Source organism: Gossypium hirsutum, chromosome D05, assembly GCF_007990345.1.
Source record: "Gossypium hirsutum isolate 1008001.06 chromosome D05, Gossypium_hirsutum_v2.1, whole genome shotgun sequence".
Classification (NCBI taxonomy): Eukaryota; Viridiplantae; Streptophyta; class Magnoliopsida; order Malvales; family Malvaceae; genus Gossypium; species Gossypium hirsutum.
The window spans coordinates 29,967,000-29,991,762 of record NC_053441.1 but is presented as its reverse complement, the minus strand read 5'-3'; the positions used below and the strand labels follow the sequence as shown (position 1 = coordinate 29,991,762).

Genomic DNA, 24,763 nt, shown 5'->3' with positions numbered 1-24,763 from the left:
TAACTGGTACTCGGATTAATCCCCCACCACACCAAATACGCACAGAAATGCTAATAGGGCACAAGTGCACCAATCCCACCAACCACACTAGATACGCTCGTACCCCCAATGTATTTGAGTTGATGATACGTTCTCAACCCCAGGGTATTAAAGAACTATCACTATATGTACGTGTATAGCACTAAATCTTCTACCTATCAATATGGAGCCTATAGCATGCCAACTATATCCGCGACTTTATTTAACAACATTAATAGGGAAAATATCATCATTATTAATCGTATAATATCGTCAAGAATATATGTATATTCATTCAACCAATTGATCACAAATCATCCAATCAAGTATATACATACTTGTCAAACACATTCTTATTGATTATTAACCATTCCCGAACATAAATCAATTCGAATATATATTTAATTATTTAATAAACTCGAGTTATAAGAGCACAAACTAGATAGTTATCTGTTGACGGCTTTAGATTTTCTTTTGTCCCGGAAAGGTCCTGCGTCATCTTTAGCTACTAATTAAAATCTGAATACAAAAAATTCATTAATCACACAATTCCAATATAACTCAACACATTATATACATTAATGCATTTTATTCAGTCCCTCTGTTGGGAAATGTTCCCATATTGTAGTAAACATGTAACTATTTTCTATTTATTTGAACGATGAATAAATAAAGTTAACTTGACTTTTCATTATTATGTCTTGTATTTCTGTCTTTCATATTTTTTTATGCATAGCGAAATTGTGACAACCAAATATTAGCTCATTGAGAGAAAGACAACTTACTTTAGTACATAATCTAAATGAGTCTGTAATCCCGTAAAAGAATCAAAGTGAACATTTGATTCAAATACTGAGAAGGATTATTATGTCGTCTATAATTCCAATTGAAGAGATGGTTAGTCTTGGCTATCAGAGCAGATGACTCCACAGGTAGAGACATAGATGTATTCATTGGTAGAATGATACATTGGATTGGATCCAAGATGAATTAATTATGAATCCGTTTGTGAATTAATTCACTTGTGACGTTCATGGTGTGCTTTACTAAATCCTGAGTTAGTATTGACCATGCGTATGTAACTCATGTGCTTTGATATAAGTGGAAGCTTATGCTCTAAAGATTATCGAGCCGATAGTCGGTATGTTGGGTACATGACTTGTGTATGACATGGCTTTACTAGAAATAGAGGAATTCATAGCTCAATCAAAGAGTTAACGATATCCTCTCATTAGCATTAGGTGAAGTGATAAATATGGAACATGGTCACAAGTTACTTATTCTCGAACAAGCAATTTAGCACAGTCATTTATTGACAGTGATCATATTAATCATTAAGAAGACACAATGGTGACAATTAGACAAAGCAAAATTGTATTGAGAGAACGGATTTAACTCAAAGGAATCAAGGATATCATATGAGGGTAACACATACATAACGATGTCATTAGATAAAGTAGTTGGATGAATTGCTTTCATAAAGAGTATACAATAAGGAGTCCTCAATAATGATACTTCTTTTGGATTGAATCTATGATTAAGTAATTATGAATTATAGGAATGATGCTTCTTGACATAATTGCAATTATGATAGCACTAGAAAGGACATAGGTTTCCATCCTTACTTATTGGTTAAATTGTTCTCATTTAGTTATCCTTAGCATATATTTTAGCATTTTCAGTTTAGTAAATTGCATTTTATAACTCAGTGAATCCTAGCCTATTACATGAGCTGTCCAGTCTTGTATAACCAAAATGTATGTACAAGGACAAAATAATTCTTAAGAAAGGACACCTGTACTAGGGAGGACGACATAAAAGGTTGACGTGAGAAAAAAAAGGGAAGCTTTTTCTTGATCATCATCTTTTTCATCCTACCTTGAAGCTTGCGACCATGATAGCTTAAGTTTCTCACAAGTAAGTCAATTTGAAAATTGATGCAAATTAGCTTTTGACAAAGAGACCTAAGTGCGAGACAATAGGGAATAGAGAGATTCAATCAAGTTATCTAGGAATAGTATTCTCTACTCGATTCTTTCTTATTTCTTTCTAAATACTGGTGATTACTCTCTGTTTTCTGTTTATATAGTACACATGAAATCTTGGTTAAATATTATCTTATTCAATCTTGCTTTTATTGTTTAATCTAGGGGTTTGAATGTTTCTTAACACAGAAGTGTTATTGCAGTCATTGACACTTGAAAGTGCAGTAACAGTTCGAGCCAACATGCATTACAACAGAAGTTGAGTGAGGATTAGAGGAATTTAGTCCACTTGTTTTTAATATTGCCATGTTGCTACCATCAGAAGGTGGGGTTAATGTGCATGGCTAAGTCTCAGATTAAATAGAAGAGTGGCGCTTGGTAAGATATACATTAAAATTTATTATTTCGACAATCACCTATCCTTTTATACCTTGTGAGCACTTAGTATTCTGCTGAATATTCATGTTGGGGATCCCAGTTTATCATTATCATATTTTATTTCATTGTTTTCAAGTTATTGCACCAACAACTATTCTCACAATTTATATTGTTTCTATCTAGTTATTGCAGTGACATTAATAGAGAAAAGACAACCATCCCTGTGGGATTGATATCTTACAAGCTCACATCTATCTACCATACTTGCACCGAAAGTGTACGCTTGCACATTATTGCTGTGACGTTAACAACCGATCAAGTGTTTGGCGCCGTTGCCGAGGATGGCGTTTGTTTGATGTTTATTTTTGCTTTTGTGTGTTTTTGCACTTTATTTTCCTTATATAATATTGAGTATTCACTAACTGGTTTTTTTCTTACTATTTCTTCAACTTCATTTTAGGTGTTTTATAACCCAAAGCAAGTCAGATTTTCTTGCTGATTTTGATTCAGAAATTGAAAGGATTGTTTGGAGTAGGCTTCGAGAACAAAGAAATATGGTTATAACAGGGGCTAATGCAGCTATACCCCCGATGCAACAGCAAAATTTTAATAACCCATTGTTGCTGCAAGATGCTCACATTCAAAATAGGACTATACGAGATCTTATAGTACTTGTCTTGGATGATTTACAATCGAAAGTTGTTAGGCCAACAATCCAAGCTGGGAATTTTGAACTCAAGCCAGTAATGTTTCAAATGTTGAATTCTAATGGACAATATGTTGGACTGCCACATGAAGATGCAAGAGAACATCTTAAATCTCTTTTATTGATCTGTGCTTCCTTTAGTCAATAAGGAGTTCTTGATGATGCCTTGAAGATGCAATTATTTCCTTATTCCTTACAGGGAAGAGCTCGTACTTGGTTTTTTGGGCTACTTGCCGGATCAATTACTTTTTGAGATGCACTAGCAACATAGTTTGTTTTACGATTTAACCCATTAACAATGAATGCTCGTCTTCAAAATGATATTACTACTTATCATCAGCTAGATGATGAAAATCTTCACACCATATGGGAACGTTATAAAGTTTTACTTCGACGTTGTCCCATGCACGACATTCAACTCGAAACATAAATTTAGATTTTTTTTATAATGGGTTAAATTCACATACAAGGAATCTTGTCGATGCATCAGCCAATGGACCTCTATTGGATTGTATTTATAATGATGTTGTGAGAATTCTTGAGAGAATTGCTCAAAATGATTATCAATACCCTATCTCCAGAGCTGCATAAGCAAAAACTACTCCAGGAGTTATTGAATTAGATGCAATAACCGCACTAAGTGCTCAAGTTTATTCTCTCACAAACATGATTAAAAATATGCAAAAGATTAGTGACATTGCACCTATACAAGTCGCTCAGCAAGTTGATGTTCCTACTTTTTTTTGTGAGATTTGTAGTGGAAACCATAGCTATGAAGATTGTCCACAACATGCAGAGAATGTCTGTTATATCAATAACATTGGCAACAATTCTTGTGGTAACTCTTACAACAACTCTACACGCAACCAACAATTTTGGGGAACTTAGAATGCTAGACAAAATGTTGCGACATTCAGATATGGGAATACATCTACTCATGGCAATTTTAATCTAAGACAAGGGAATTACAATCAACAACAGCAGAACTACAACCAGCACACTCAGATTCATCTACAACAAGGCCAGACACATCCACACCAAAACCCGATGCAGCCACAACACTCTTCAATACCGAATCAACATGTTCAAAGACATCAACAACAACCGTACACTCAAGCCTTTACTTTTGACCCGTTAGCAACTCTTGAGGCGTTAACACGGGAGCATATTACTCTCATGGAAGCTATCGTACGAGGGAATTCATCTTCTATTCGAGCATTGGAAGCACAATTAGGATAATTTGCTTTAAATCTGAATACTCGACCACCAGGCTCATTACCTAGTGACACGAAAAATTTCAGCCCAAGGGGAAAAGAACATTGTAATTTTATCACTCTTAGGAGTGGTAAATAAACTAGTGAACCATTTATAGACTCTATTGTAACACCTTAAGATACGAATAGAGTGATCACTAGTGAGAAGATTGAATCTAAAGAGTTTCTCGATGCATCAGGCAAAGAAGCTCCACAAATTGTCCCTCATATGCCTAATGTTCGACCTTTGAAAATGTCGATGCAATCAAAGGTTTCGACAAAAACAGATGTATCTCTACCTTTACCTTTCCCACAAAGATTCAAGAAGAATGAGCATGACAAGCAACGCCAGCAGTTCCTAGACACACTGAAGTAACTGCAGAGCAACATTCCTTTAGTAGACGCTCTGTTACAAATTCTGAGTTATGGGAAATTTATGAAAGACCTCTTATCCAAGAAGAAGAAGCTCACTGATATTGAAACTATTGCACTCACAGAAGGTTGTAGTGCTATTTTGACAAACAAGTTGCCCCCTAAATTGAAATATCCTGGGAGCTTTACCATCCCATGTTCAATTGGCAATCATTATTTGGGCAAGACTTTATGCGATTTGGGAGCTAGCATTAACCTAATGCAGCTATCTAGTTTCATAAAGTTGAGAATTGGTCACATGAAATCTACTATTGTGACATTACAACTAGCTGATCGATCATTGGCTCAACCTGAAGGGCAGATCCAAGATGTCTTAGTTCGTGTGGATAAATTCATTTTTTCGGCTGATTTTATCATACTTGACTGTAAGGCAAACAAATAGGTTCCCATAATCTTTGGACAACCATTTTTAGCCACCGACCAAACTCTTATTTATGTTTACAGCGGTGAACTAACCATGCGACTTAATGATGAACAAGTCACCTTTAGTGTTTTTGAATCTATTCACTGCAAGGACAAAGCAGAATGCCATACTATTAATGTGTTAGATGATCTAATTGAGGAAGAATTCAATGACCAAAGCACAGTACTTGCTAAAGAAATTACAGTGACATTAGATGCCGAGTCTTTAAATGATTGTGATAGCATGGTTGAAGCTAATAATCTTGAACTCAAGCATGGATGACAGATTGAATTCTTAGACCCAGCCAACAGAACAACCCTAATTTTCAAACCATTTATTGAAAAATCTCCTATTCTGGAATTGAAACCACTACCTCATCATCTGAAATATGCCTTTCTGGGTGATCACAATACTCTCCCAGTTATTGTCTCTGCAACACTGGATGTAACTCAAGAAGAAAAATTGGTCCATATTCTCAAGCAACATAAACGAGTTATTGCTTGGAGTATTACTGATATTCAAGGTATTAGTCCTTCTTTTTACATGCACAAAATCAAATTAAAAAATAAAGGCAAGCACTCGATTGAGCAAAAAAAAAAGATTAAACGAGAAAATGAATGAAGTTGTCAAGAAAGAAATCATAAAATGGTTTGATGCTAGAATTATTTACTTGATCTCTGATGGCAATTAGGTAAGTCCAGTGCAATGCGTACCTAGAGTAGCATCACTGTGGTTCGCAACGATAAGGACGGATTAATTCCTACATGTATTCTCACGGGATGGCAAGTTTGTATGGATTACCACAAATTGAATGAGGCCACCAAGAAGGATCACTTCCCACTTCCTTTCATTGACCAAATGCTGGATCGATTTGCTGGAAAGGCTTATTATTTTTTTTAAATGGCTATTCTGGGTACAATAAAATTGCTATTACATCGAAGGATCAAAAGAAAACAACCTTCACCTACCCCTTTGGTACTTTCGCTTTTCGTCATATGCCTTTCGGTCTTTGCAACGCACCAGCCACATTTCAAAAGTACATGATGGCAATATTCTTAGATATGATCGAAGACTCTTTAGAGGTTTTTATGGATGATTTCTCAGTCTATGGGTATGATTTTGATCATTGCACTGACAATTTGGATAAAATATTGAAGCGATGTGAGGACACACGTCTTATCCTGAATTGGGAAAAATGTCATTTCATGGTAACTGAAGGCATTATGTTAGGATATTGCATATCTAGTCAAGGCATTCAAGCAGACAAAGCTAAGGTGGAAATTATTGAGAAATTACCTCCACTAACAAATGTGAAAGGTATTCGTAATTTTCTTGGACATACGGGATTTTACTTAAGGTTTATTAGAGATTTTTTGAAAATTGCAAAACCCTAATGCTCATTGCTAGAACAGAATTGAAAATTCTTCTTTGACAATGCATGTTTGGATGCATTTATTCAGTTAAAAAAGCAACTAGTGAATGCACCCATCGTTGTTGCACCAGATTAGTCTCAACCTTTTGAAGTTATGTGTGATACAAGCGACTTTGCTGTGGGTGTGGTTCTAGGACAATGAAAAGGAAAAACATTTCACGTCATCTATTATGCCACCGCAGTTCGTGAATCAGAATCCCCCAGGCCAGGGAAGAAAAAAGAGCCAGTAATCTTTTTGAATAAAATGACAAAAGAACGACTTTAAGACAACATGTTGAAGTAAAACTTCCACCTCGAACAGGGCATTTCCCTTTCGTAACAAGAAGACTTGGGTAAGCAAGTCTACAAAACCATCTCGAAGTTAAAGTGGGAAACTTTTTACACCTATCTTGGAAGCTATTCTCCTTCACTGGTACGTTAGTTTTATGCTAATCTGAATGATCATGAGTTAGATTTCATTTTTGTTCGAGAATGCTTAACACCATAGGACGCTAAAACAATCAATGAGTTGTACAACACCAAGATGGATGTAGACAAACACTTCGAGTTCATTGAGGATATCACAGATAAAAAATGAGACCTGTTGGTGAAAGACTTGTGTCTCGAAGGAGCATTGTGGACGGGTTCCCCTCAAAAGAATTATACGATGTATTATCACTTCCTGATGCTGCAAAGCAAAATCTGGTTTCATTTTGTCAACTACAGGCTAAAGCCCTCTACTCACAGTACCACAGTCACCCTTGATAGAATGTGTTTGATACATTCAATCGTCAAGAGAAGAAAAATTGATATCAACCAGGAAATTGCTGACTGTGCCGCAAGGCAAACTGGAATCTTGGTTTTCCCATCTTTAGTGATGTTATTGTGCCAGCAAAGAGGAATCGTACCCCGTGATGGTGAGAAAGTTCTGGAAAACAAGAGCCCAATCAATGAAGCCTCTATAGAAAGAATGGCTTACGATAAAGATATGCCAATACTGAAGGAGGCAGAAACAAGCAAGACATGGAAGGGCAAAACCAAGACCGATAGCAAAGGAACAAACTTAAAAGAAGAGACATCATTATGGTGCAAAATAAAATATGTCAAAAAAATATCCAGTTCCATCAACAATAGACAGATCAGGCTTGTCGCTACAATAGAGGATATGGAAAAATTCAAGAATTTGTTTTATGCTTATACCAAAGCCTGGAATAATTCTATTGTAACCACATTACTCCAATTGAGCTCATCCTCATTATCGGAATTCATAGTATTTCCACCAATCATTCAAAATTATGAACTCTATCCGAGGATGACGACGTTGAAGACCGAGACAGATCGGTGGCATCCCCTTTCATTGTGCAGGTCTTTGATAATGACAAAGAAGAAAAAACCAGAGACATTGAAGAATGCCTGCAAAAGATTGATAGCTTGCTCGAGAATGTTATTTTTGCTGATCAAGAGGACACTGTTGTTGAGAAGGAAGTTGCTGCTGCAGAAGAAGAAGTTGTTGCTGAAGAATAAGAAGTTGCTGAAGATGAAAAAGAAAAAGAAAAAGAAGAGAAAGATTATGTTGTGAACATTGTCACCACACCCGAGTCTAGAGGTGCTCATGGGCCGAGTAGCCCGGCCCGACCCGACATTTTGCCCGAAATATGTGAGGGTTCGGGTAAAAATATAGGCCCAAAATATGGGTTTGGACAAAATACGAGGCCCATTTAGAAAATGGACCAGGCTCAAGCACCACTTTTTTGGCCCAGGCCCGGCCCAAATATATAATAAATATATTTTTATTTTTTTAATTTTAAAATATTTTTAAAATACTTTTTTTATTTTTTATTTTTAAAATAAATTTTTGGTGTTTATTAAAAAAAGGGTCAGGCCGGGCCGGGCTCAGGCTTAGGAATTTTTTCTCGGGCAGGGTTTGGACAAAATTTTAGGCCCATATTTCGGGCCGGGTTGGGCCCGAGCCTAGGACGCGGGCTGAAATTTTTTTCTGGGCCCGGCCATGAGCACCTCTACCCGAGTCTATGGGTGTAAATATTGATAATTTGGAGCGAGCTGGAACAAGACTGGCAGAAGTTACTAAGGTAACTAGTGAGATGCAATGTAATTGATTGGCAATAGTGGTCTACAGTGGACCACTCCAAGTAGCCTTTCCTACACAGGAAGCAGCCGATGATGCTAGGGTAGAGCTGAAAACTGAGGAGCAATCCGAGGACAGTGTGAAGCCCAAAGAAAAGAAGAGAAAGCACTCCAAGGATAAAAACGAAAGAATGAGGAAAAAAAATAAAGAGGAAGAAACTTCGTCCAGCCACATCGATGGCTAAGGATAACTGATTTAGTTTATTTTAAGCTTTAGCTGTAGTATTCATGCATTGCATGTAGTTATAAGTTTTATTTTGATAAGTACAAATTGTCATTGCATTTTTATTGTCATTCCATTTTCATGTTAGTGCATTGGGGACAATGCAAACTTTAAGTTTGGGGGAATGCACATGGGGCTTGGAAATGCACCCACATTTCCAAAAAAAAAACCAGTAATGATGCATGCAAGGTTTAATTATAGTTCATGAAAATTGTTTGAGTTTTTTTTATTACATTCGATGCTTAATTCTTAAATCATGTAAATTATCAATGAATGAGTTGGATAAATTTGACAGAAGATTGTAGCTTCAATTCTTTGATGAATGGATTAGATTGCATTAATAATAGATGACTACTATCATTCCTTAAACCTTGAATGAATCTACTTTTTACAACTGCTTACATATATAGTTATAAATTAGAGACACTCCAAAGTGGGTGTAGAATGGAATGTTAAAGAGGGAACACTCCAATGCGAGCGTTAGAAAAATCAATTTGGCCAAAGCCTGTTGCTACGTAGTGTGTGTCGGCGGAATTACATACTCCTTGGGGGTTTGTTGCACTCCATCATTACTTCTCAGGAATAAGAGTACAGTATATCCCTTATTTCAAAAAAATAAAATAAAATAAAATATATAAATATTTAGTATTGTACAATAAATATTGTATTGGTAGATAGAACTTAGGGTTTAAAGCATGATGCTAGCATTGATGAAGTTGCAACCTTATTCATTCATGCTTATGTATTGTCGACACAATATTCTTTCATCGGGAATTTAGAGGGTTCAAGTTGCTAGAATGATCATTTGCCTTAGTAAAATTTTTGTAGCCTTACTAGTTTCTGTTTTACTTAAGGACAAGTAAAAACTCAAGTTTGGGGGTGTGATAGCACTAGAAAGAACATAGGTTTCCCTCCTTACTTATTGGTTAAATTGTTCCTATTTAATTATCCTTAACATATATTTTACCACTTTCAGTTTAGTAATTTGCATTTTATAACTCAATGAATCATAGCCTATTTTATCCTTAATTTTGCTATCTTTTTACATTAATGTCGCTGTATGAGTTAATTCCAAATTGCGTCCAAAATTATCGCTGCACCTGACAGTTGTCTGGATAAGAACTAAAAATGCATGAGCTGTCCAGTATGGTATAACCAACATGTACGTGCAAGGACAGAATAATTCTGAGGAAAGGACACCTGTACTAGGGAGGAGGACATAAAAGGTTGACGTGAGAAAAAAAGGGGGGAGCTTTTTCTTGATCATCATCTTTTTCATCCTACTTTGAAGCTTGCAGTCGTGGTAGCTTAAGTTTTTCACGGGTGAGCCAATGTGAAAATTGATGCAGATTAGCTTCTGACAAAGAGACCTAAGTGCGAGACAAGAGGGAATAGCGAGATTCAGTCTAGTTGTCTAGGAATAGTATTCTCTACTCGATTCTTTCTTATTTTTTTTCTAAATGCTGGTGATTACTCTCTGTTTTCTGTTTGTATGGAAGTACTCATGAATTCTTGGTTAGATTTTATCTTATTCAATCTTGCTTTTATTGTTTAATCTTGGGGTTTGAATGTTTCTTAACATGGAAGTGTTATTACAGTCATTGACACTGGAAAATGCAGTGATAGTTCGAGCCAACAAGTATTACAACGGAAGTTGAGTGAAGATTAGAGAAATTTAGTCCACTTGTTCTTGATATCGCCATGTTGCCATCATCGAAAGGTGGGGTTAATGTGCATGGTTAATTCTCAGCTTAAATAGAGAAGTGACGCTTGGTTACATTGAAATTTATTGCCTCGACAATCACCTATCCTTTTATACCTTGTGAGCACTTAGTATTCTGCTGAAGATTCATGTTGGGGATCTCAGTTAATCATTATCATATTTTATTTTGTTTTATTGTTTTCAAGTTATTGCACTGACAACTATCCTTACAATTTATCTCGTTTCTATCTAGTTATTGCACCAATAGTAATAGACAAAAGACAACCATCTCTTTGGGATCGATATCCGGCAGACTCACATCTATTTACTATACTTTCATCGAAAGTGTACGCTTGCACATTATTGCTGTGACGTTAATAGCCAATCAAATTACTAAAGCAATATCATCATTGCTCAAAGCAGGAAATCTCCCTCGGTAAGAAAATTGGCCTCCACTTAAAACACAGTCCATCGAATATGGTTTCTAGTAGAAATCTATAGCGTGTTGTTGTAGTAAGGAATCATCAAAACACCACCCCATTCCATTAATCTTAAGTGCTTCAATCCTGTTTCCTTTCCTTCTAGAGAGAGTCCGACAATGAAAAAATTTTGTATTTTTGTCACCATTGACAAGCCACTTACTTCTAGATTTCTGGTGCCATAGAAGCTCTTCTTGTTGCAAAGTCTCTTCAATTTCAATTCTCAAGTCAATCTCGCAAGCCCTTAGTCTTGGACTATTACGAGTCTCAAGAGTCTTTTGCACCTTTCTTAGTTCGGCCATCAACATTCTTCCTAGAAAATATATTCCCAAAGACCTTATTGTTCCATTATCTGACCGATTTCGTACAACCTTTAATATTAGTAACCACATCAACCGACACATTCCAAGGACCCCGAACTAAGCTTTCAAATTCAGTGTAGGAGCTAGCTTGCTAAGAATATAAATGGGCTATTACCATTGGATGAGACTAAAGAATTTGTGGATAAAAGGATGGGCCTATGATCCGACTTCAATTTATGTAGACAACGAACTGAGAAATTCGGAGCAAACGTCGGCCACTTCTCATTGCGTATTACTCTGTCGAGACGTTGGAAAAGATCACCCTGACTCTAAGTAAACAAAGATCCCTGGAAACCCATATCCTGGAAACCCTGACAACTTACAACCCGTTCTCCTAGTTCTCGATCCTCCTTTCCTCTCGTATGCATTTAGTATGGCACTGAGATCCCCAGCACGGAACCATGGTTCAGCAATATTACCTGCTAGAGTATGCAGACACTTCCATAAAATCTTTCGTTTCGTTGGATGAGAGCTTGCATAAATAGCAGTGCACAGAAAAGATATAGGACCATAATTATTCTTAATTCGCATATGAATAAATTGTGGATGAGGTAAAAGGATCTCCACATTCACATTTTCTATCCACTATATCCATATACCTCCTGCAAAACCCACAGCCTCCACACGAAAAGAATTGGGAAATCCTAGCCTAGAAATAACTGAGTCAGCTTTTCGCCCACTGACCCTTGTCTCAAAAAGGTCAATTACATCAGGATGAGAATCTCTGTCATATTCCTTAATAAAATTGTGGAACTGAGGGTGACCACAGCCCTGACATTTCCAAAATAACACTTTCATATCAATTCATAAATAAAATTGTAGTAAAAGGAAACAAACCCAAACTCGATTACAACTTTTCAGTAGCATCATGTTCCGTTATCTCATCCCCCGAGATTTCCACAAGATTATCTTCGCCAACCATATCCATAGTGTTTTCACTGGTTCGGTCTAACTTCCGAAAAATGCCTTCGACCGCCTCTGTAAATTCTACAGTTTGTGCTTTCGTAGATTCTTCCCTAACAACCATGGATTCCAACTATATTGGTCGTTGCCTATGATTCTCACTCGTATTACCCCCATGCATAGTCACATTCGGCTCAATATTTTCTTTCAACTGGTTTTTCTGCTTCCCTGACTCGACCATTTTCACTACCCGATTTTTTGATCCAACCAAAGTTGTATCAACTCTAACCGCTTGAAAACTGAGTAGAGAGTTGGGCTACTTTTCCTTATTAGACCGCATAGTAGATCCATCCTCAATAGATAAAAAGCCCAGGCCCGTTGATTGCTCACCTCTATTTTTTGATGGTTTTAGAATTCTCACATTTGACTTGGCCCCACTAGAGACAGCAATTCTTTTCCCCTTTTCTTTATTAATCGTTGAATTTGGAGAATCCCTCTGAATCAACTTTCCTTTTTTAGGGACATAAACAGATTTTGGGGGATTACCTTCCATACGAGCATCATCTTTCTCTGCATTAATCGTGTCAAAAGAATCATTCTCTCCATTGTTCTCGCCGAAACTTCCGTCAAGCACCCCAATTCTGGAGCCACCAACAGTCTTGTCAACAACCATGGAACTCTTGTATGTCGTCGTTCTGGAAGAACGCCACTGCCTTCTCTCTACCAACATCCATGGTCCAAATTGTTCTTCCTCCACCCTCTTGTGTAATTCCTCGCCCTTAGATTTAGGTTGTTCCTTCAGACCACCCTCCTTCGATTCATCGGAAGGGTGATGCGGACAGAAATCCTTGTTGTAACCAAATCGTCCACAACCAAAAAAATGTTGGGCAATGACTCATATTCAACCCTTTGCGTCTTCCCAGAAATCTTGAGTTTTGAGATTAAAGGTTTGCTTAAATCAACGCAAACAACCAGTCTAGCAAACCGTCCTCGAATTCCATTTTCTGTATTATGATCAATTCTCAGCATCGGGCCATTCGTCTCCCCAATTGCTTTGAGCAAACACTTACACTATGTTTGGTATGCCAATACACCCCTAATCGGTGGAACCCACTTATTACGCCTCTAATCCGTTGTTTGGTTCAATGTATTGCTATTACAGGGCTAAACCATTACTGACCTAATCGGTGAAATCCACCGATTTCTAATCCCTCCCATTTGCTCAGTTTAGGTGCTGCTTCAGTTTACCTCCCTGTTTTACCCTCCCGATTTCTAATCCAAGCGTCTTCTGTTCCTTCATTTTGCTTCTGCCGATTTGCTCCAGTTTCTACCGATTTGCTCCCTCTGTTTCTTTTCTTTTCTTTTCTGCCGATTTGCTCCCTCGATTGAAATGTTCATTCTTCTTTTGCTGACACCCACAATGTAACTCCCACTGCTGGTGACTCTTTCGTCCGGTAATTTCTCGATTTCCCTTTTCTTTCTTATTTGGAGTTCACATTTTTAATGAACTATCTGCTGATTATAGATTTTAGATCTCTTTAATTTTCTGATAATTTTAGTGGGGTTTTGTTTTGAATTGTGTGGGATTTGAGAATTGGTAGGATCTAGTGAATTAGAATTGGGTGGCAAAACGAATTTGAGTTGAAACAGTGCTGACAAATTTGAAGTTCATATATGTTGAGTGAAACGAAACAAAAATATCAAACTTTTTGAACCTAAAGGAATGAAAGATCTATTTTTTTTCTCAATCTTGCTGAAATTTCTTTAGTTCAGTGGTCTGCTTAAGTCAATTTTGACTTAGTACTAACTATTAGAGAGGCTAAAAAAAAGGTTATTTTTTAGTACATTCCTAAATTGCTGTCGACATGTATTTAGTATTTGAAAGCTAAGGAACATTGAAGATTTTCCTCTTTCGCCTTTTTTTTGCATCCTGAATTTGTGGCTAAATCTTGAAATAGTTTTGAGAAAATTACATTCCGTAGACCCAAAGAATCTTCTAACTTTAGCTCACACTTGATCCAAGCAATCGTTTTTTAGGTGGAAGATAGAGAGGCAATTGGGGGTTCAGCTTTTGGGGGACAAAGAGCTGTTTGTTGCACCGCAGATCTTGCAAAACTCGGTGTCTGTCCAGAAGGAGAAATGATTCATCGCCCTTCCACAAAGAATCCTGGCTGGCCTAAAGTGTTCGGCATCTCATTTAGTGAAGATAATGAGGTTACAACATTGCCATTAAAATCTATACAAATTACTAAAACCGGGATGTATAACTTGTACTTCATTCACTGTGATTTAAATCTTAAAGATTTGATTGTTGAAGGGAAAACTGTATGGAAAAACCCTACTGGCTATCTGTCTGGTAGAATGGCACCTCTGATGAACTTCTATGGCTTCATGTCCCTCGTTTTTGTGATCCTCAGAATCTTTTGGTTCATGCAATATGCAAGATTTTGGAGAGAATTTCTTCCTTTGCAAAATTTTATAACATTAGTGATAACCCTTGGCATGCTTGAGATGGCTCTTTGGTATTTTGATTACGCTGAGTTCAATGGGAGTGGAACCAGGCTTATTGGAATCACCATGTGGGCAGTCGCCTTTGATACTATTAAACGTACAATTGCACGGATTATTATTTTGATGGTTTCCATGGGTTATGGTGTTGTGAGACCTACTCTTGGTGGCCTTACTTCAAAGGTAACCATGCTTGGAGCAACCTTCTTTCTGGCATCTGAAATTCTTGAGCTAGTAGAAAATGTTAGTGCTGTGAGTGATCTTTCTGGAAAGGCAAGACTATTTTTGGTTCTTCCGGTTGCAATCTTAGATGCCTTCTTCATTCTTTGGATATTTACTTCTCTCTCTTCAACTTTAAATAAACTTCAGGTATTTTTTTCTTTCTTCAACTTCATCGGCAGATCAAGTTAATAACAATATATGAAATTTTCTCACTAATGGATGCAACAGACTAAAAGGATGGTGGCAAAGCTGGATATATACAGGAAGTTCACAAATGCATTGGCAGTAGCAGTTATTGTCTCTATCGGTTGGATTTGCTACGAGGTAAATCAAGTCTATTACCTTTGATGCTTTCTTTAGGCTGCTTTATCAATAGACTTCAGCATATAATGTAGAAGAAAGCAAAGGACATGCTTGCAATTTAAGTGTAGTCTGGTATCTTTATGATGGGAAGTATAGGGTAGAGTAATCAAAAACTGCAACATATAGTGTGATGAAAATATAGCATTTTAGAAATAGCATCATTATCAAAAACCTGCTGCACCTTACAACTGCGAAACTCTGCCTTTTCAGATTTACTTCAAGGCAAATGATGTTTACAACGAGCAGTGGTAGAATGCTTGGATCATCCCAGCCTTCTGGCAAATCTTATCTTTCTCTCTGCTATGTGTCATCTGTGTTCTTTGGGCTCCTTCTCAGAATTCTACGCGGTAAATATCTAACTTATTGAGCCCTAAGCTTCTCTTTCTGCCTTTCCTTTTCTACTACGGTTGTTTATGAACTGTTTTATGGACATTCAAAATGAAAGAAGAAAAAACTTCATACTCACACCCTCAATTGTTTAAGATATTTCCTGATCGTTAATAAAGATAAAACTCGGCAACTTGAGATGTCTGTGTAGGCTTGATTACTTGTTTAATTTGTAGCTAGTTCCTCTGTGTTACGGAATTTAAAGATGTATGGCTGTTTTATATTGTGGTTGATTTTCCCGTATATTTTAGTTTCAGTGTTGATCTTTGAGAATTTTATTTCAATGTCTTTGCAGTTTCTTATAGTTCACCGTTTTGTTATTCCGATCTTAATAGGTATGCTTACTCTGGTGAAGCAAATGAAGATTTTGACAAAGATGATACTAATTTGACACTTATAAAACCCTCTCCAACACCTTCAAAAGATTTTAGAACTGTACCGGAAACTAGAACGGCGCAGGGCAGCAATGGAGCATCCTCTAATGATGATACATTGTAGCTGTGTGTTTTTTTTCTTCCTTTTTATGTGAAACTGAGTGGGATACTTAGTATTGCAGGTGATAATGGAAGCAGGAATGTGCTGGATGTTTTTTTCTTAAGGAAGGCTGTAGCCGAAGCATTGAATGAGAGAATCGAGTCCACAATTGGGGAATTTTTGAGTGTTGTTGGAAGGTTGCAGGCTGAGCAACAAAAGCAAGTGCAGGATTCCAGGTAACCAGATTTTGTTCTTGAATCTAATCCTTGATAAATTCATGATTCATGTCATGGCCCTTTCTTTTTTTTTGGGGGGGGGAGGGGGGTGTTCACTTTTGCTGGGTTTATTTCATAGCTCTTGGAATAGCTTATTTGGTAATGCACAAACGCCACCAGTGGAGAGTTTTATGAATTTGAAATTTGGCTTTAATACACTTCTGTTCTGCTTGGCCATTACGTGTGTTTCTGAATCCTAATGTTATGGTGCCCAAAGTGATTGGTTCTATTGCTTACAAACCAAACCTTACTGGAAAAATAACAATAATTTGAAGGTATTTAAATGGGAGGAGCTAAAGGTTTTCTTTTCTTTTCTTGACATCTGTTCTTGGGAGCCTTACAAAATTGCAGTCATCATTTGTTTTAAATGCCTTCTTTTGATGCTGGTATTATTTTTGCTTCATTTACAATAGGAAGAGTTAATGTAAGAGACCCCTTTTCTTTCTTTTGAGGAAAATTATGGCGTTCAGGTTTTCAAATATACTGTATCAATGGCATTTCCAGTAACCAACCCTCTCCCTTAACCTCATCATGAACTGCATGGCCATAGTTTCACACCAACTTAAATTCTAGCAAGTTGTATTATCTGAATTCCACTTCTAGTTAGTTATTGGAGGCTCAAGCTAGAATTCAACTTTACTTCTACTACAGCATTTTTGAAACTGACCTGTGTCGGTTTACATAGGGATGTACCATTATTTTCTGAGTAAATGCAATAACAAATTGGCCATCAGGATCTTTTCTTCTTTTGTTGGAATTGAAATCGTTCATCTGCAAATTTGCTGCATTTTACTACTCCATTTTGATGATTTATTAAAATATGACATCCCCTTTAATTCATGCACACAGGAAAAGGTATTGGAAAGAGCAAAAAGAGCCAAAGAGCAAGCGGCACGCGAGGCATTGGAGGCACAAAGGCTGATTCCAAAGTCTACTTCCCTAAGTACATCTATGGGCACAAAGGCTGATACCAATTCTTGTATTAAAAAGGAAATTCATGGACAAAATGTTGTTATAAAAAGGAGCAATATATAATTTGGTACTTGTGTTTTTCTTTTTTTAATCTATTATTTGTATTTGATAAATATTTTGATACTTAAAGATAATGGTGTACCAATTCTTCGTTATAATTTAAAAAGGACATCAAACTTTAGTACCAATTCTTGTATTAATATCAATTATGATAAAAATATAACGATTTTGATACTTTCAAAGATCTCGTTCAAATTTAATCATTATTAAAATAAATTGTGCTAACTTTAAGCTGAAATAAAAATTTTATTTATGTTATTTAAGGTATATTAAAATATAATTAAAATCATTATTTATTATTTAATATTTTTAATTGAAATATAATTAAAATCATTTTGATTATATAATATTAATATAAAACTATACATTTAAATTGAAAATATAAATAAAACATGGCATAACAATTAAAATTTTTTTCTTACCATTAAATATCAATGTTCAAACTTTTTGATGTTGTAAAACTTTTGAACATATGGATTATGATGTACAATTTCATTTTCATCTAACTTTTTCTTAGTATAAGTTAATTATGTTTATGCAGAATATAATTTTCAAGTTATATATTTAATAATTATTATGTTAATTTATATTTTACAGTATCATATATTATGATTTCAGTAAATTAATATAAGAATATTAATTATTAAGAATTTTATTAAATTATATATTTTAATTAAAATATATTTAATAATAATTATGTTAATTTATATTTTACAGTATCATATATTATGATTTCAGTAAATTAATATAAGAATATTAATTATTAAGAATTTTATTAAATTATATATTTTAATTAAAATATATTTAATAATAATTATGTTAATTTATATTTTACAGTATCATATATTATGATTTCAGTAAATTAATATAAGAATATTAATTATTAAGAATTTTATTAAATTATATATTTTAATTAAAATATATTTAATAATAATTATGTTTAAATATGATTAAATTATTTATTATTGATAATAATAATCTTATTATAATTTAAATAACAATAACAATAATTATTTACCAAAACAAATTTATGCTAAGGGTATTCTAGTCATTTTAGTTTTTTCCATTATGCTATTACACCTCTATTCCATTCAACCAAACACAAGATTACTATTACGCCTCTATTCCATTACATCAACCAAACAGTTGATTTGCTATTACACCTCTAATCCAATACACCTCTAATCCAATACATCTCTAATCCAATACACATCTAATCCAATACAGCGAACCAAACGCACCCTTATTATATATCCCTTCAGAAAGCCCAAACAGACGAACCCAAACTACTAGACTCTGAGGGTGATCTTCAGATGTTGAGAAAGATGATGAACATGGACGAAACATTAGGTATTGGCCAAAAATAGTCCATGGTCCCTTAGTTAAGCATTGGAATAGTCTCCTTCATCCTGGAATTTGACGAGATAATAGTCATGTTCCAAATCCATCAACTGAAAAGGTATCGTTGTTTTCCACAGTCCCTGCACTCTGTTAGCTAAAACAGTAAAACTCAATTTGTGACCCAACTATTTATTGATGACCTACAGTGCCATTCATTTCTCAATAAACCAATTAACTCGATCTTAAAAATGAATAGAAGGTACACCATCCACAATCTCAGTAGTAACATCGCCTTCAACCAGTTCAAAATTTTCATCTTCTCTGGCTGCTTGGGTATTGGAAGCTGATCCAATGAGTTTTTCTTTGACACTTTTTGTCCATCAAGAGCATCCACTTTGACACCATTCTCGTTCACAATGTGGTCTTTCGAGTCCGATGATTCAGCCGGACGTAGACGAGCTTTCTTTGTCGCACGACTAATGCCATCTTTAGACGGCACAGGATGAGAACCAATGGATAAATCACCTACAGAGAGATTCATGATTCTAGTTCTCCTCATTTTCTTGCATCATTGTCATCATAGCTTTTAATTTTTGAACTCATGAAATTTAAGCAACAAACAAAAGTTTTAATCACTAATCCAAGCAATTATTCACTAACATAAATTATATTTTATAGCATTTATGCTTATTTTTTATTAATTTTTAAATTTAATTTATAAACAAATATTATAGTTTATTTGTAAACATAAGTTTGTTATATAGTTTTTTTTTTGCATATATATATTAAATGCTTATAATATATAAATTATAACACTCGTGATTCTTTTGAAAAATTTATCTAAAAAATTAATGAGATTTTTGTTTAAATAAAAAAGTTGACACTTTGAAAATCTTGGTGTGCACAATAAATTTTTTCTTTCTAAATTTATACTAGATTCCCCCCCCCCACAAAAAAAATTATATAAGAAAAAATAAAAGCACAAGCATATCCAAAAATTATAAAAAAAAGTTTAAAAATAAAAATTATAAAAATAATTTTATGAATAAAAAATCAATAATATATGTTAAAATTTTTAAAAATAAAAAACTACAATTTTTTTTATTTATAGAAAATTTTATTAACACTTACAATGTTTTATTTTAAAAAGAACCCTTCTATTAGGGTTATTTTAAAAAATATATTTTATTTAAAAGATAAAAAAATATATTTTAGTTGCCTCGTCAACTTAATTGAAAGTTTCAATTCGAAGGCTTTATCAATGGCTAGCTTTTTATTAATACTCTAATTTAGCATAGTAAGTTTTCGATTAGGACTTAAATTGAGTGTCGCTTTTTATTTGGAGCTCGTTTGATTTTTAAAAAAATTATAGTTCGAGAGTTATTTTTTTAATTTAAGTCAAGTTAAATCAATTATTTTATTTGTTATTTTCATTTTATTTTAAATAATTTTTAAAATAATTAGTGTGCATGTTCACTTGCATAAATGCTTGACCTATTGAGATTATTTTATTTTGTTTTTGTTTTTTGTTTTTATTTTATGATCTGACCCCTGATTATATTTTTTTTTTCACGTTAATATTTATAACTCACAATTAGAATATGTCATGTAACACTTTTAATCAATTAAAATGTAATTATATATTTGTGAAATTAAAAATAGATATATAAATTCTAAAACTTTCTAGGAAATAAAAAATTCAAAAATATTTATGAAATTAAAAAAGATAATTAAACATTTTAGAAAACAACCATTGACTTTGATCACTTCTAGTTGCCATTGACTGGCCGCTGATCACCGAATGGTTGATCAAATATTAATTTGATTTTTTTAAATATTTTAAATTTTTTTAAAAATAGAAATTATATATACTTTGCATGAAAAAATATGTTTTTTTTCCAAAATTATTAATTTTTCAAAAAAATTATATTATTTTTAATTTATTTTTCCCAATTTAACCATTTTTCAATTTTTTTTAATTATATATATTATTGGTTTTTCTGAAAAAACTATTTTTAAAAATATTTCAATTTTTTAGAATATATATTTCACATTTTCTTATAATTTTATAAGGTTTAGCTAAAATTTTCAATTCTTTAAATATATTGAAATTTTAGAAGTTATATTGATATATTTTACAATTCTACAAAATTCCATTTTTTAAAAATCTTTTTATTTTTCTTTAACTTTTTAGAATATATATCATAACAAGAAAGTCACATGTGAGGTTTTAAATTTTAATTTACTAGAAGTGTCACATGTGTGCTCTAATTAGACCACGTGTCAGCCAAAAAATTAGATATAAAGTTGAAAAAGTGATGCATTTTAGGGATAAAATCATGTTGGTTTTACCGTTTAGCTTAAATTTTAATTTTAAGTTTATAATTTTCTCATAATGTTATATTCACCAAACTTAAATCTTTTATGTTTTACCACAAATTTATGACCACTACACTATAATATATATATATATCAATGACTTGATTCACATGTTTACCTAAAGCTTGATCTTGAAACTAGTATGATGATTTATGATGCATTTAAAGAATTAATCTACAACTTGCAAATAATTTAGAGTCTACTGTCTATAAAAGTCTTGATAAATTTTATTTAATATATATTAATATTAATATTGAACCCTTCCCCAAAAAAATTAATATTAACATATTATAATAAAAAATAAAAAATTATTTAAATAAATATTCTTAAAACACCAGGCAGTTATTATTAATTGGAAACTAAAATGAATCTTTTAGTTATAATCTAAAAATCAAGATATTATCCACCATCCATTTACAAACTTAAAACTAATTTCCATTTCCTTTTTCAAAGTTTAAATCAGAGCAACAAATACTCAATCTCCAGAAAAAAAAAGTGGAAATCTAAATTAAACAACATTAATTGAACCATTTACAAAAAATAAAAATAATAAAGCTCAAAATCAACTCAAAAGTGGAGTTCTACCATCAAGATCAAGATCTTGATTATCATGATCATCAAAATCATCGCCACAATCGTAAACAGATCCAACGAGCGCCAGTTGATCTTCCAAATACCTCTGTAACAGTCCACCTCCCCTTCCTTCTCCTTCCCCGCAAGGAGCTTCTTCACACTGCCGCAGCCGATTCTCCTCATCTTCTTGCGCCGCTGCCGCAGCCTTTCCTCCGCTACTCCTCCAACAAATGCGAAAACAGATTTCAGCCAAACAAATGAGGGGGAAAGTGGCGCAGAGGAAGGGGATGAGAATAGGGGAGCAAAGCAAAAGGAAAAAACATCGGCGGCGGCGTGTGCGGAGCCACGACACCATAGTTAACATGAGGCGAGCTGGGGCCAAGAAGGAGGAAGGGAAGATAGGCGAAGCGTTTGGATTGGGCAGAAGAGGCTCATGGCGGGAAGGAGAGTTGAGGATCGGCGGAGGGTTGGTGGCGGTGGCGACGGTGATTTTGTAGTGAGGGTTTGAAAGAAGCGAAGGCTTGGTAAAAGGAGACTGATCTTTATACATAATGTCACAAACAGTGGCTTTGATTTTGGTTTACGTTTAAGAAAGCTTATCGTTAATACCTTTTTCATTTTTCCTAACTCCTCGATTTTTTTAACTCTAAACTAAAACCCGCTTCCCCTGGGTTTAATCATTTTTATCAAATAATATAACCTTTTAATTTATGAAAAATGTTTATTTAAAAAATATTTATAAAAAAGTAAAATAACAAAACATAGTTTTTTTTTGTTTTTTATTGACTTTCTAACATAATTAATGCTAATTTTCCTTTAATTTCTTTTATCGAGATTGATAAATATTTTAAAGATTCGTAATTGATTGAAAGAGTAATTATTACAGTAATAATTATACTCTCTTATAATTATAAAGAAATGTAATTCGTTAGGCATGTTTGACTAACAGAATTAGGGATGAGCAAAATTTGATTCGATTTGAAAAAATCGAATTTTTTTTTTAATTTTTGAGTTAATCGAATTGAGTTATTCGACTCAACTCAAAACTGACATTAACTAATTTATTAAATGAATTTTACATGATTCATAAATGAGTTTATTTTAGTGAATATAAATTAATTGGAGATATTGATTTCGTCATAACTTTTACTTTTTTAAAATTTATTGAATAAATAAAAATTACCACATGATTATTTAATATTATTTATATGATATTTTTAATGATTTTTGGAAGTAAAGTAAATTGTATAAAAATGTAATGTTTTACTGATTTAATTAATATTAAGTTGTATTACATGGTCGAATTGTAACGTGAGAAACGATTTATATGAGTAGTTAATCTAAATTATCCGTAGCCCATGGGCTTAGATTGAGCAAATGACTCATGTTAGGACTTGACGTGTCAAGGGCCGGGTAGCCTACTTGACCCAGTCGGTCTGATGGGAGTTGGATTGGGCTTGGACAATGATTTTGTACCTTGACCTGACCCAAATTCAATTTAAATAATATTTTTTTATAAAAATAATTATTAAATATATAAAATATCAATTAAAAATATTTTTATTATTTTATTATTTTTTGAACGGTAAAATAGGTTTTTTGGGCAGACCAAACCAACTTGAAAATGGGACTAAGCATAAAAATTTATACGTAACTAGGCCTCGACTCGACCCGACCCATGAACAGCTCTAGTTAAAACTATTATATTGTCTAAAAGACTAATTGGAAAGATAACTTATCTTAACTATCGAAATTAAATTGCCTCCTATAAATAAACACATAAATACGATTGTCTAAAATTACAATAAATTAGACAGGATCCAAGTTAAACTTATTTCAGATGAATGGCGTTTATGACTTTTTCTTTTTTTTCTTTTAGACTAATAATTTTAACATTATAAAACTTGGTGATCTGTATAAACTGATAATACTTTGATATTGTTGCTACTAAACTTATTTTTGTGGGTTAATATATCTTTTTTCTTAAATTTGGCCACTTGTTATTAATTAATACTTTTTTTACCTAAACTTTAATTCTATCACACATTTTGGTACATTTATAATAATATCGTTAAAATGTCTCGATATGGCGTTGAGAACCAACAACATAACAACACATGGAATCCTCTCATATGACACATGAAAAAAATAAAAAAACCTAAAATATTTTAAATTTTATAATTTTTTACATCTGGAATAAATCTAAGCAAATGATTATCCAAGTTCATCTGAATTGGGACAACCTTTTGTCCAGATTATTCTAGATATGCATTTTTATTTTTGGCATAATGACTTATTTGATCCTCTAACTTTACAAAGAAAGTCATTTTAGCCCTACATTTAACTTTTCACCTCTTTTAGCCATTTAACTTGCATTGTTTGTCAAATCACTTTAAAATAGATGGAAAAATTAACGTTTGTTAACTTTACCGATGTGGCATAGGACATGGATTGTATGCTATGTCAATAATTAATTAATTTTTAAAAATTTAAAAAATTATATTTTTTTTATTTTTTAAAATTTAAAAATTAATTTATTGTTGATGAAGCATCCACATGGTCATCCATGTGTATACCACATCAGCAAAGTTAGCAAACATTAACTTTTTCATCCATTTTGGGGGGTGATTTGACAAACAACATAAGTTCAAGGACTAAAATAGATTTGCACACACTAATACCATACGAGATGCTTCTTGCCCTTGTCAGTTGCAGCACACAAATTTCCATTGTTTCCGCTCATAATTGATTAAAGGTTAGTATTTGATATATTGACAATATTTTTTCTATTCCACAAGCAGTCTTAAAA

General features: G+C 33.7%; 1 protein-coding gene and 1 pseudogene across 1 annotated transcript; one reads left to right on the top strand and one right to left on the bottom strand.

The window, feature by feature from the left end:
* Positions 1–12,831: 12,831 nt before the first annotated feature.
* Positions 12,832–17,671, top strand: LOC121203326 (transmembrane protein 87A-like; annotated as a pseudogene).
* A 4,123-nt stretch (positions 17,672–21,794) lies between these two features.
* LOC107904769 (uncharacterized) lies at positions 21,795–22,616 on the bottom strand. The gene has a single exon (XM_016831251.2). The coding sequence runs from the start codon at positions 22,502–22,504 to the stop codon at positions 21,944–21,946; it is 561 nt and encodes a 186-aa protein (XP_016686740.1). The 5' UTR covers positions 22,505–22,616; the 3' UTR covers positions 21,795–21,943.
* Between the last annotated feature and the right edge of the window lie 2,147 nt (positions 22,617–24,763).